Below are 15,080 nucleotides of genomic sequence, written 5' to 3'. Positions count from 1 at the left end.
TACGTGGGGAAACCAAACAGGGTGAAGACACAATGTAGGGCTTTAATGACGGTGGCCGCGATCATGTCGGACAAGGGATTGCAAAGGGGAAGCGGGAGAACTCATCAATGATGTTGAGGAAATATGTGTTGCGGTTGGTGGAGGGGAGGGGCCCTTTGAAATCGATACTGAGGCGCTCAAAGGGCCGGGATGCCTTTATGAGGTGGGCCTTATCCGGTTGATAGAAGTGCGGCTTGCACTCCGCGCAGATCGGGCAGTCCCTGGTCATGGCTCTGACCTCCTCAGTTGAGTAGAGCAGGTTGCGGGCCTTAATGTAGTGGAGAAGCCGGGTGACCCCCGGGTGGCAGAGGTCATTGGGATAGCCCGGAGTCGGTCATCTTGCGCGCTGGCGCATGTGCCACGGGACAGGGCATCTGGGGGCTCGTTGAGCTTCCCAGGACGATATACTATATCGTAATTATAGGTGGAGAGTTCGATCCTCCACCTCAAGGTCTTTTCATCCTTGATCTTGCCCGCTGCGTATTATCCAACATGAAGGCGACCGATCGTTGGTTGGTGACGAGGGTAAACCTCCTACCAGCGAGGTAGTGCGTCCAGTGCCACACGGCTTCCATGATGGTTGGGCTTCTTTTTCAACCGAGGAGTGTCGAATTTCGGAGGCGGTGAGGGTTCGTGAAAAAAATGCTACTGGCCTGCCTGCCTGGAAGGGGACAGACTGTCCACCGCGAGCATCGCGGCTTTGGCGATATCTGCCTTGATGCAGCTGAAGGCCTGGCGGGCCTCAGCCGCCAGTGGGAAGATGGTGGCCTTGATTAGTGGGCGGGCTTTGTCCGCATAGTTGGGGACCCACTGGGCGTAATAAGAAAAGAACCCGAGGCACCTTTTCAGGGCCTTGGGGCAGTGGGGAAAGGAGTGTTGCAGGAGGGGGCGCATACGGTCAGGGTCCTAGAAACCCATTTTCCACAACGTAGCCCAGGATGGCTAGTCTGGTTGTGCGGAAAATGCATTTCTCCTTGTTGTAAGTGAGGATAAGGGTTCGGGCGGCTTGGAGAAATCTCTGGAGGTTGGCATCGTGTTCCTGCTGATCATGGCCGCAGATGGTGACGTTATCCAAGTACGGAAATGTGGCCCGCAGCCCGTACTGGTCCACCATTCGGTCCATCGTTCTTTGGAAGACCGAGACTCCGTTTGTGACGCCAAAGGGGACCCGGAGGAAGTGGAAGAGGCGGCCGTCTGCCTCAAAGGCCGTGTAGTGGCGGTCTACAGGGCGGATTGGGAGCTGGTGGTACGCAGACTTCAGATCCACTGCGGAGAACACCCGGTAGTGTGCAATCTGATTGACCATGTCTGCTATCCGGGGAAGGGGGTACGCATCGAGTTGCGTGTACCGGTTTATGGTTTGGCTGTAATCTACAACAATCTGGTTCTTTTCCCCGGTCCTGACGACCACCACCTGAGCTCTCCAGGGGCTATTGCTGGCCTCGATGATTCCCTCCTGCAAGAGTCGCTGGACCTCGGACCTGAAAAAGTCCTATCCTGGACGCTGTACCGCCTGCTTCCGGTGGCGACTGGTTTACAGTCGGCGGTGAGATTTGCGAAGAGCAGGGAGGGTTGGCTTTTAGGGTCGCGAGGCTACGTACGGTGAGTGGGGATAGGGGCCCGCCGAACTTCAGAGTTAGGCTCCTGAGGTTACACTGGAAATCCAGTCCCAACAAGAGAGGAGCGCAGAGGTCGGGGAGTACATATAACTTAAAATTGGTGTACTCGGCGCCCTGTACTGCGAGGGTTGCGGTAGTGCACCCCAGGATCTGCAGCAAATGCAAACCAGAAGCGAGGGAGATGGTTTGATGTGCCGGGAAGATTGGGAGCGAGCAGAGTCTGACCATGCCTGGATGAATGAAGCTCTCCGTGCTCCCGGAGTCGAACAGGCGGGGCGTTTCATGTCCATTTACCTGGACGGTCATCATGGAGCTCCGGAGGTGTTTGGGTCGCGACTGGTCAAGGGTGACTGCGCTGAGTTGCGTGTAGCCGGCGTGGTCAGACGTGCTGGGGTGGTCCCAAGATGGCTGCCGCCGTCGGTCGCACGTGTTGGAGATGACGGTCAAGATGGCGGCCCCCGTCGGTCACACGTGTCGGGCGGTGAGGAAGATTTTGTCCAAGATGGCGGCCCCCATGAGTCGCACGTGGCAGGCCGCGTGGGCGAGGATGGCCAAGGTGGCAGCCCCAGTGAGTCGCCCACGTTGTGCGGACTGGAAGATGGCTGCCCCCACGGACAACACGAGGCCGATGGCGCGTCCGGGCGGAGCGGAGCCGGCAGGGAAGCTGCTACACTGCGGGCCTGTGAATCTGAGGGTCGGGCCTGTGATTTTGAATGTTTTGGACCTGGCCAGGCAAACCTTAGCAAAATGTCCTTAGGGGCTGGTTTAGCACAAGGCTAAATCGCTGGCTTTGAAAGCAGACCAAGGCAGGCCAGCAGCACGGTTCAATTCCCGTACCAGCCTCCCCGAATAGGCACCGGAATGTGGCGACTAGGGGCTTTTCACAGTAACTTCATTTGAAGACTACTGGTAACAATAAGCGATTTTCATTTCATTTTCATTTTTCTTCCGCAGTCGTTGCAGTTCGCGTTCCGGGCCGGACAGCGCTGCCTGGGGTGCTGATGCTGGCCGCAGAAATAGCAGTGTCGCCACCCCCCCTGTGGGCGGGCAGCCACGCGGCACAGGCCTATGGTACTCTTTGGTCAGGGGTCCACGAGGGGGTCGCGTGATCAGACGTGAACACGTTGAGGCTTTGGAACGCTACTTCTAGAGAGGAGGCTAACTGTCTCTTCCAGGTCTAGGGCACTTTTCTCGAGTAGGCGCTGTCTCACGTAGTTGGACCCGACTCCAGCCACGTAGGTGTCCCGGACGGCGAGGTCCATATGTTGAGCAGCCATAACGGCCTGGTAGTTGAAACTTCGCGCAAGGACTTTGGAGGTTGCGTAGGTGACCAGCGATTCCCCGGGGCGTTGGCGACAAGTAGTGAGGAGATACCGCGCGCATACCTCGTTCACGGGCCTTAAGTAGAGGCGCTCTAGCATCGCGAGGACGTCTGCGTACGTGGAGGCTTCCTCGAGTTGCACAGAAATTCGATGGCTCACCCGGGCGTGGAGGAGGCTCAGCTTCTGATCGTCGGAGACGGAAGGCAAGGAGGAGGAAGTGAGGTAGGCCTTGAAACAGCGGAGCCAGTGCGAAAAAATCCCTTTGGCCTCCACGGCCTGCGGGTCGAATTCTAGTTGGTCAGGTTTGAGGGCCAATTCCATAGTGGCGTTGTAGTTGATTAAATTGATGCGACCATCAAATCACGCGAAACCAAGAGTGTGTAGGACCGTCAATATGGCAGGTTGAGGTAACATCAATTAAAGGCTTTATTGAGCAGAACTTGTTCCCCAGCAGCTCGGTTACAGAATGCAGCTGCTGGGGGAAATCCGGGTTCTTGTACCGGCATTTCTGGGTGGAGCCCAGTAGGCGGCAGATCCTATCAGGACCCGGTATCCATCTACCAATAGCCTGTCGGCATCGTGGTGTGCCGTATTACCCCTAATACATGCCACCACAGAGTGGAAGTAAACTGTGGCTTTAATCAACTAGAACAGTGCCTGCCTGCGACTGATCTGCTAGTGAGAGCCGCCTACAGGGCTACTGCTCTTTATACCTCCCCTCAAGGGGTGGAGCCAAGGCACCAACATGATACATTACAGGTAATACCTTACAATGGACCATAGGTGGAGCCCACATGGGCAACAGCGTGATACAGTTATATACGTGGTGAATGGTTACTGCAATATGTTCACCACAAAGACCTCCAATGCATTTGAGTATTTTCTCTTGCCTGCAGTGCCAGAGCTCACTTTTCTCAGGTCAGATTCTCTCAGCACCTGCACCAGCTCTAATGCACTTCCCCTTTGGAGGTGCAGGGTAGTTTTAAGCAGCACAGGCAAGCCACTGAAGATGATGTGTCCAGGCAAGAACAGCGCGGGTTGGCACTGGCTGCATAGAGATATTATTCAAATGAGCAGGCCACATAAAAGGTCAATTAATGCCTGCAATGGGGTGTACCGCAATCCGTGCACCTATTTTTGGGATGTGGAGATGCCGGCGTTGGACTGGGGTGAGCACAGTAACAAGTCTTACAACACCAGGTTAAAGTCCAACAGGTTTGTTTCGAACCACTAGCTTTCGGAGCACTGCTCCTTCTTCAGGTGAATGAAGAAGTATGTTTCAGAAACATCTATATGGACAAATTCAAAGATGCCAGACAATGTTTGGAATGCGAGCATTAGGTGATTAAATCTTTACAGTTCCAGAGATGGGGTAACCCCAGGTTAAAGAGGTGTGAATTGTGTCAAGCCAGGACCTAGGATTCATGTCGCATTACATTCATCCCCCACCATCTGGCCTGCGAAATGGTAGGATTTCGCAGGCCAGATGGTGGGGGATGAATGTAATGCGACATGAATCCCAGGTCCCGGTTGAGGCCGCACTCATGGGTGTGCGGAACTTGGCTACAAGTTTCTGCTCGGCGATTCTGCGTTGTCGCGCGACCTGAAGGCCGCCTTGGAGATCAGAGGCTGAATGCCCTTGACTGCTGAAGTGTTCCCCGACTGGAAGGGAACATTCCTGTCTGGTGATTGTCACGCGGTGTCCGTTCATTCGTTGTCGCAGTGCCTGCATGGGTTTCAACCAGATGAAATCGAAGTCCTCAGAAGAGGGCTCAATTTCTGCACTACCACCAAAATGGACCCCATCAGCCTTGCGGCAGACACGGAGGAATTCATCAGGCGAATGAGGCTCCGGGAATTCTTCCACAGACCCCAAGAGCCAACAGCGAACCCAAGCAGACTACCAATGAACCGGAACAGCAGACCGAGAGATCTGTGGTGCGGCAACCGAAGAGGAAAGAGTCGAATTGGACCCCTCCGGAAGGCCGCTGCACCAGACTCGACATGTATGCTCAAGCAGTCAGGAGTCGCGTCAATGCCAGATTCATCAGTCGCATTCACAAGACAGCCCCGAACGTCACCCAAGCACAACGCAATGCCATCTGCGCTCTCAAGACCAACCGTAGCATCGTCATCAAACCAGCAGACAAAGGAGGGGCCACTGTCATACTGAACAGAACGGACTACTGCAAAGAAGTATACCGACAACTCAACAACCAAGAACACTACAGACAGTTACCCGCAGATCCGACCAAGAAACACATCCGCCAACTCAACAGACTGATCAAGACCTTGGTCCAGATCTTCAGAGCACCCTACGTGCTCTCATCCCATGTATTCCCCGCATTGGAGATCTCTACTGCCTCCCTAAAATACACAAGGCCAACACACCAGGCCGTAGTATTGTTTCAGGCAATGGGACCCTGTGTGAGAACCTCTCTGGCTACATCGAGGGCATCTTGAAACCTGTCGTTCAAGGTACACCCAGCTTCTGTCGCGACACGATGGACTTCCTACAGAAACTCAGCACCAGGAACATTACTGATCACAATGGACGTCTCGGCACTCTATACCAGCACCCCCCCATGACGACGGCATTGCTGCAACAGCCTCAGTACTCAACACCGACAACTGCCAATCTCCAGACGCAATTCTGAAACTCATCCGCTTCATTCTGGATCACAACGTCTTCACCTTCGACAACAAGTTCTTCATCCAGGCACACGGAACAGCCATGGGGACCAAATTCATGCACAAGTTTGAACAAGACCTACTCACCGCACAGGATCTTCAACCGACGTTAGACACCAGATACATCGATGACATTTTTTTCCTTTGGACCCACGGCGAAGAATCACTGAAACGACTACACGATGACATCAATAAGTTCCATCCAACCATCAGACTCACCATGGACTACTCTCCAAAATCAGTTGCATCTTGGACACACTCGTCTCCATCAAGGACGGTCACCTCAGCCCTTTGCTTTACCGCAAGCCCACAGATAACCTCACAATGCTCCACTTCTCCAGCTTCCACGCTAAACACATTAAAGAAGCCAACCCCCAATGGACAAGCTCTCCGTATACACAGGATCTGCTCAGACGAGGAGGAGCACAAGAGACATCAACAGACGTTGAAAGATGCTGTCGTACAAACGGGATATGGCGCTCAACTCATCGATCGACAGTTCCAAAAAACCGCACCGACCTCCTCAGAAGAAAAACACGGGACACAACCGACAGAATACCCTTCGTCGTCCAGTACTTTCCCGGAGCGGAGAAACTACGACATCTTCTTCACAGCCTTCAACACGTCATCGATGAAGATGAACATCTTGCCAAGGTCATTCCCACACCCCCACTACTTGCCTTCAAACAACCACGCAACCTCAAACAAACCATTGTTTGCAGCAAACTACCCAGCCTTCAGAACAGTGACCACGACACCACACAACACTGCCATGGCAATCTCTGCAAGACGTGCCAGATCATCGACATGGATACCACCATTACACATGTGAACACCACCCACCAGGTACGCGGTACATACTCGTGCGACTCGGCCAACGTTGTGTACCTCATACACTGCAGGAAAGGATGTCCCGAAGCGTGGGACATTGGCGAGACCATGCAGACGCTGCGACAACGAATGAACGGACATCGCGCGACAGTCACCAGGCAGGAACGTTCCCTTCCAGTCGGGGAACACTTCAGCAGTCAAAGGCATTCAGCCTCTGATCTCCGGGTAAGCGTTTTCCAAGGCGGCCTTCAGGACGCACGACAGCGCAGAATCGCCGAGCAGAAACTTATAGCCAAGTTTCGCACACGAGTGCGGCCTCAACCGGGACCTGGGATTCATGTTGCATTACATTCATCCCCCACCATCTGGCCTGCAAAATCCTATCAACTGTCCTGGCTTGACACAATTCACACCTCTTTAACCTGGGGTTACCCCATTTCTGGATCTGTAAAGATTTAATCACCTGCTAATGCTCGTATTCCAAGCATTGTCTGGCATCTTTGAATTTGTCTATATATATATTTCTGGAACATACCTCTTCATTCTTCATTCACCTGAGGAAGGAGCAGCGCTCTGAAAGCTAGTGATTCAAAACAAACCTGTTGGACTTTAACCTGGTGTTGTAAGACTTCTTACCATTTTTTGGAGTGATCCAATTTAGCGAACATGAAAGGTAAATCCATGTCTAACACTAGTTACTACTCAGAATCGTGAAAATATATATTTTACAAATAGGAAAGAGATGTGCATTCCTGTTAAATATATGGCATCCTACTAGAGTTAGGGAGAAATACACATACCTGAACAGCTTCCCAACCCCACTGCCTGTACTTGGGATCATGGGTTAGCCTCCACATGTACATGTGTGTCTCAATGACTTCAGGACGCAGAATGTAATATTTTTCATTCTGTCTTGTTGCAATAGCTTCAACACCTCCATCAAATCTAAAAGCCTCGGGACCTAATTTTGTAGCTGGAAATTAAGCACAAGTAAAGAGAATTATGTATGTATATTTCAGTTGAGTCACAAAATTAATTTGCTCTAAAAATCTTGAAATTAGTTAACTTTCAAAATTGTCCTCAATCAATTCAGATGTCACACAAAAAAATAGCTCAAGCATATATATAAGAAAACACAAATTTGTGTAAATGGAAAAGACTCGTTACATTACAAAGCTATTTCGACCTTTAAGTACTGAAATTTTGTGTCAAAAAAAGTGGGGGAAGAATGCTGAAATAATCTGTAGAAGGTTTGAGATTTTTTTGAGTCTTTATTTTCATTTTTCAAATTGCTGATAAGATAGGAGTAAATGGCGGGGTGCCAAAGATAATGGCTTCTGTCTTCTTAAAGTTTAACTCAAAGAAATTGCAGTTAATCCAGGGCTGAATGTTAGACAAGCAGGTTGACAACAGAGAGATAGGGATTGGCAGTGCTTGTGGAGAGATAGTGATAACCTGTCTCTCTGAATTCACAGCAAAACATCAGTAATAAATTAGACCCATTGATTAATGGTAATTACCTTTGATAGCAGATTATTTTACTGCATTCCATATTGCATACAGAGAAGGGTTCCACATGCTTATTTACACTTCGGACTTAAGACAAGTTAGTGGAACCATATTATTTCTTGGGCATTAATTTCCTATTCATGTTATTTCAAAGGCATTTTTCTAAAGGCAATCTTTCCTATGCGCCGAGGGCCAAATTATCTCCTAATGTTACGATTCTGTGAATCTAAGTTCTGCACTTACTTTGATATTTTTACATATCTGAGGTTTTCAACCTAAAGAACAGCAAAAAGGCATAACACCTGCTGTGCTCATTTGCTGGATAATACCTATGACTAGACAGTTATTCAGGAAATAGGCAGAAGTAGAAAAATGGGAGTGTGCAGGTTTACGACTACCAGCTTAAATGCCCCACAGTAGGAAGGAAATAAAGTAACCAGGGCTCCTGCTCCTTATTAGTACATAACATAAACAAAAAGATTAAGCGGACTGGGTTGTTTCCATGTGTTACATATTTTGGTGATCCGCACTGGAAGTGTGCCTGTGCAGATAATATGTGACAGCAGAATCAGATACAACTCTGATGCTTTCTGCAGTTGAATTAGCTGCTGATATTCAATGTAAAAGATCATATGTGAATAATAGATAATTAGAAAAGTTGCTGATGGATAAATGAACATCTGCGAAATTATGCTCAGCAAAAATAAAATCAACATCACAGGAATCAACATCACCAGGACAAGAGAAAACTGTTGAGAATAAAGTCATCGACAATTGAGCCATACCTGAACGATCATAAGACTCATGGCAAGTACGTGCAATCTCAGCAGCCAGTTCCATGTGATGGCCGCTTGTTTCCTCAGGCGCACCATCTGCTCCAAGTGCGAACATTCCTCCAGCGAAACATGTCAGATGTCCCATCTTGTGCTCAAGCAATCCACCTTTCCATTCAGCAATATATTTTAGGCCTCCGTTGGATTTTCTAATCAAATGGGTCTCAATTGCCTAGGTGAATCATGAAATGTTGCTTAAAATGTTTTCTTGGTCAAATCTCTCTGGTCATAAGAAAGCTTGTACTCTTTGCGTGGTCCTTCCACTGCAGGACTTACATTTATTGGACAGTTTTATCACAGTTATCAATGGTGTGGCTATTTCGATTTACCGTTCATTTTTCTGTTATTGAAACACCAGATGCAGTGATGTTGAGATCACCAAACCAAAATCATTTTGCAAAACCCTCTAATTGGAGCTAGATTCAGGCAAGTACTATTCACCAGTCTCCTTTAATGCCAGGGTGGTTTCCAGGGCACTTTAACACTATTGCAATTACATCTTACGAACGGGTTCAAATTATTTTTTTAATAGAAGAAATCAAACTCTAATGAGCTAAAATATCTGGGGGAGTTTTAAAAAAAAATATTAAAGTCAAAAAATTCCATCCAGCAGTTGATTCAAACAGTGCAAACAAAAAATCAGAATGCTCCAAATTTCTAAATCAATGTGCACCACTGCTGTATGCCTCTGAATAAACAAAATATAGATATGCTAGAAAGGCTATTTTGTTTTAATAAAGTACTTGCATTTATACAGCACTTCACACATCTCCAAAATATACTGAAGTGCCTTATAGCCAATGGAATACTTTTGAAAAGTAGTGATTTATGCAGGAATGATCCTGTAAACAGCAATCAGGTTAACAATCAGATAATCTGTTTTAGTATTGTTGATTGACGGCTAAATGTTGGCCAGATCATTAGGTAAACGTCCATATGCGAAAACAGATGCCTCGTTTTATCACATCCTACAAATGGTACCTCCCACAGTCTAGACCTTTCCCTGTCCTACACAAAGTGTCAGCTTGGATTGTCCATTCAAATCGATGAAGTGGGGCTTGAAACTACAACCTTCTAGCACAGAGGCGAGTGTGCTACCACTGAGCCAAAGTGGATTGCTTACAAATACAATTAAACAAACTCCACCCCCGCCCCCCGGTTCTCGATGAGGGGGTCATAGCAACTTCATTATTTCATTCAAAAAACATTTCAAAATTCTAGAAAGCAGTCAGGCTATATTTACATCGATGCTATAGCTACAGAATTGCTTCCAACCAGTGACACTTGTTAAACTGGACCTGAAAAAAACTCTCATGTTCAAGGGAGAGCACTGTATTTGAAAGGTGTAGGAGCGTCCACACTCTCTAAACATTACAAAACTTAGCTTTATGAAGTGCCTGGACGGCCCAAGGACATCTTTTGATTAAAAAAAACACTGCAGATGCTGGATGTCTGCAATGAAAAAAACTGCTGGAAAACTCAGCAGATCAGGCAGCATCTGTGGAGAGAGAAACAGAGTTAACGTTTCAAGCCCAATATGACTTCTTCGGAACTGACGGGTTGTGGGGGTGGGAGGTATGACGGGATAGATGTCAGGTTTAATACTTTGACACTCATCTGAGGTTTCAGAATGAAAAACTTGATCTTGGAATTACTTTGGCAGAGATGCAATGCGACAATCACACAGGTCCTACTATGACATTGTATTTCATCAAATTATCTTACAGTGGTGCTGCTTTTTTAATTATGCTCATCACATTGAGGTCCATATGATATCCTCTGGAACCAGATCATGCAATGAATGGGAATAGAAATATTCATAAACTTGTTTTTACTAAAAGCTTAGAAAGTTTTAAAAAAAAACATAACGTATAATTTCCTAGCAGTAAGTATAGATAATATTGCAAACTAGAATTAGCAATTTATCTTATTCTATGATACATAAAACTTTCATTGTTTAACTTAATATTCATTATGATTTATTATATGGCCATATACTTTCTTGAGTGTCCATCTTTTGCATCTTTAATGTCTTGCACAATATAATTTGATTTGATGATAAACTAATATATTGAGCCAGGTTACTATATTATTCTGAAACAAATAAGCAAAAAAAACATATTCACCTATTTTTTTCTCAAAAATAGCAGTTCTGTGCAACTTTTTTACAAATCAAACTTACAAAGCCATGATCTAATTAATTTGCAGTTTATAACCGGTCAAATAGAAGCACTAAATTTGTTCACACTTTCCACACAATATTTTTTAATGAAACCGTATGTACACTACTATCACCAAGAGACTGAATAAAAGATTAAAATGCCCTGTTTACCTGAACTGCATCATAATACATTTTCCGGGCTTCTTCATCAGTCTTGTCTGACATCAACCATGCCTTGAGCAAATATTCATAAAAGCTGTCTCCAAGCCCTCCAACAGATACGTGATCTGAAAGACCAGTTACATAAACCAGCAAGTTCCAAAAGGTATCTCAACATGAAGCAAACAATGAGGTTATAAAAATCATTCACTCACATAAAGCACATTACTGACAGTTCATATATTAACTAATGTTTTCGACTCTATCAGAATATGTGACATAAATACAAGCACAGATCTTAAACCTTTGACTTTTTTGTCCCCACATAAAGCAGGATTCTATAATATTTAATTAAGCATTTCCGCAAAACAGTGAAACCCAGTTTCCTCAGCACTTAAGAATACGATTTTGTTAGTTTTAAAGAAGCTAGTCTATCAATAAAGATGGAACAATGAATTTGTTTCATACGATAAACAAAAAAAAAATCTGGAGAAACGAAAACTGACCCGCCATATTAAAATTGACACCCAAGCTGCAATTGCAGCTCTCCTCCCACAGCTAAACATGCCATGATAACTTCTAAAATATTACAGAATTTTTGCAATTCTTTCATGCAATGTTCCAGTGTATACATGCTTTTAAACATTATGTTTGTGCATTTTCTAGCTAAAGGCTATGTAGAGTAGGAAGCGCAGCTGGAAAATGTTTGAGGACCTTGTAAGCTTCAATCTCAACCAGCTTGCCAGGAAAGGTCTGTGGAGCATATCAACATGGTTAATTTTAATGTTTCCTGCTTCTGCCAAGTATCATGAAAGGCTCCAAAATGTTTTTTGGAAGTAACTTGGAGACTGCTTCATCTCTGCATGTAATAACAGGAATTCATACTGAACTGATCTTATACTCCACCAGCATCAAGCCAAACTAAACTTTGGTCAAGAGTTGTACAGCTACTCTCACATCAATGCTCAGCTAAACATGTTTTGCATCACTGCAAAAGTGGCATTCCTCTTAGATTATATATGGACACGATACAGCATTTGCCAAACACCATTTCTCATTCATAAATCCTTTTGACTCTGTCCAATCATATGGCGATTTTCCAAGTACCCAGTTATTACATTCCTAATAATATTTTCCAGATGACTGATATTAGGCTAACTGGTCTATGGCTCCCTATTTTCTTTCTCCTTTTATTGAATAGCAGCGTTATGTCTGCCAATTTCTGATGCTGAGGAAATTCTGGAAAACTAAAACCAAGCATCCATTATTTCCATACCAACCTCTGGGTTATTAGGTCCAGGGCATTTTGGGGCTCTTAATCTGATTAATTTACCCTGTACTATTCTCAGTAGACATATTTTCCCCATTACTTCTAGAATATGTTTGCTGTTCTCTGACAGATTAAGTACTTAATTGTAAAATCAAAGAATGGTTACTGTGCAGGTGGAGGCTATTCAGCTAGCTGTGTGCTTGCAAGCTCCAAGAGCTACTCCCCTGCTTTTACCCCATAAGCTTGAAAATGTTTTCCCTTTAGATTATCCCACTCGTTTTTAAAAGCCACGATTTAATCTGCCTCTGCCACACACTTAGGCAGTGCTCCAAGATGCTGACCACTCAGTGCATAATTTTTTTTCCCTCATGTCACCTCTGGTTTTTCAACCCATCGCCTTACATCAGTGTCCTCTGGTTCTAGAGTCTTCCATCAAAAGGAACAGTTTTTCCATATCTACCCTGTCCAGATTCCCTCATGACTTTGAATATCTTAACCAAATCTCCTTTCAACCTTGTCTAAAGAGAAGGCACCCTTAATCCCAGCTTTCCTACTTCAGTTTCTCATCTTCGGAACCATTCTAACAAATACGTTTCTGTGCCCTCTCCAATGCCTTCACATCTGTTCTAAAGCATGGTGCCCAGAATTGGACACAACAATAATGTCTCTGCCAATTATTGTATTCACTCTCCTGCAAAATATACACATTTACTTTTGAAAAGCTCTTCCTTTTCGCATATCTATGGAAGCTTTTACATCCTGTTTTAATGACCTTTGCTAATTTACTATTACTCACATTCTATTTTCTCTTTCAGTAACAGATCTTGGTCCTCCTTTGCTGAATTTTAAAATCCTCCCAATCCTCAGGTTATCCACTTTTGAAAAGCAACATTCTAAGTATCTTCCTTTAATCTAATACTCTATTTTCATTTGTTAGCCATAGCTGGACCACTTTCCTATGGCCGCTTTTAGATTTGAGGAATGTATATTGATTGCAAATGATGAATAAGTTCTTTAAATGTTTGATATTGCATATCTGCCATCATATATTTTAATATAATCTCCCAATCTACCTGAACTAACTCACCTGTTAAACCCTACATGGTTTTTAAGGCCCTAGTTTTACACTAAATGAAATCACTTTCAAACTCAACATCAAATGTGCCATGATCACTCTTTCCTAGAGAGACCTTTACAATTAAATCATTAATTAACTTAATCACATTAAGCAATATAAAATCTCAAATGCCCTGTTCCTAAGTTGGTTCTTCAATATACTGCTCCATAAAATTATCTTCAATGTGTTTCATAAACTCTACCTCCAAAACATTACTGCAAATTTGCTTTGTCCTGCCTAAGATACAAGTTAGCCATGATTACTCCATTAGTGTTGTTACATACTTCATTGGTTTGTATTCATCTCAACACTACAACTGAGGCTAAGCAGCCTACAAACTAATCTCACCAGCGTTTCTGTCCCTTATTATTTCTTAGCACCACTCAAGCTGATTCTACCTCCTGCTTTTCAGAGCCCAGATCCTTTCTCTCCACGACAGAAACCTCCTCCCCACTGTCGTCCACAGCCTTTTCCATTTTGCCCACCTCTTCTAAAGTCAAATAGCCTGGGATATTTAATTCCTAACCTTGGTGTCTCTGCAACCATATCTTCATAATGACTATTAGATCAAAGCAATTTACTTTTATCTGTGCTTTTTATTCATCTATTGTCATGAAAACATTGTATATCCAAATATACTTGGTTTATCTTTAACATTTTTAGATTGTTTTTCCTGATGCCACATCAATCACAAATGCCTTGGTTCTCTGTTTGTCCCTTCCTGAGCCACTCTGCCAATTGTTACCCTATTTGCTGTTCTGCTCTCTAGCCTTGACACCTCTCTTTCTGTATTTGAATTGACCCTTCCCTGGATCCTCTGCAACCTTTATCTTTAGTTTTAAGCCCCATCCACTGTGCTAGTTAATTTATTCACAAAGACACTTTTCCCAGTCTGATTTAAGTGGAGCCCGGACCCAAAGCAACATCTGTTTCCCCAGTAACTACACCACTGTCCGGTGAATTGAAGCCTCTTTTCCCATTTTCACATGCGGCTTCACATTTAAACTTCTAATCGGTTTGTCCCTATGTCAATTTGCATGTCGGTCAGGTAACGATCCAGAGATTATTACTTGACAGGAGCTACATTTTCCTTTTAACCATATCTCCACAAACTCATTTCTAATTCTACCTATGTCGTTACTACATGAACAATGGCGTGATCCATGTCTTCCATTTCAAATTCTTCTCCAACTATAAGGCAATATCCTTCATCCTGGCACGAGGCAGGTCGCAATGGCAGAAAATAGTACCTTAACCTCCCTAACTACACTTTCGCTGTCACTACCAGGTTCCTTTTCACTTCTGCTATTTGAATGGATTCTTGAATCATGGTAACAAAGGCAAATTACGGTAGATGCTGGAATCTGAAACAAAAACAGAAAATACTGGACAATCTCAGCAGGTCTGACAGCATCTGTGGAGAGAGAAGGGTGTTAACATTTCAAGTCTGGATGTCTCTTTCTCAAAGCTGGAGAGAACTGGACCCTATTTCCAGTTGGAACCTGGACCTATTTCCAGTTGGAACTGGA

At 45.0% G+C, this 15,080-nt stretch overlaps 1 protein-coding gene across 2 annotated transcripts in view; it reads right to left on the bottom strand.

Moving 5' to 3' along the window:
• man1a1 (mannosidase, alpha, class 1A, member 1) overlaps positions 1-15,080 on the bottom strand; it is a 591,384-nt gene that overhangs the window by 22,923 nt on the left and 553,381 nt on the right. For both annotated transcript variants that reach the window (XM_072499366.1, XM_072499367.1), the window contains 3 exons: positions 11,177-11,292; positions 8,797-9,016; positions 7,303-7,475 (listed from right to left, as the gene is read on the bottom strand). In XM_072499366.1, the coding sequence (XP_072355467.1) occupies positions 7,303-7,475; positions 8,797-9,016; positions 11,177-11,292 (509 nt within the window). The remainder of the gene's footprint in view (positions 1-7,302; positions 7,476-8,796; positions 9,017-11,176; positions 11,293-15,080) is intronic.

Source organism: Scyliorhinus torazame, chromosome 4, assembly GCF_047496885.1.
Source record: "Scyliorhinus torazame isolate Kashiwa2021f chromosome 4, sScyTor2.1, whole genome shotgun sequence".
Classification (NCBI taxonomy): domain Eukaryota; kingdom Metazoa; phylum Chordata; class Chondrichthyes; order Carcharhiniformes; family Scyliorhinidae; genus Scyliorhinus; species Scyliorhinus torazame.
This window is presented reverse-complemented; position numbering and strand designations above follow the sequence as displayed.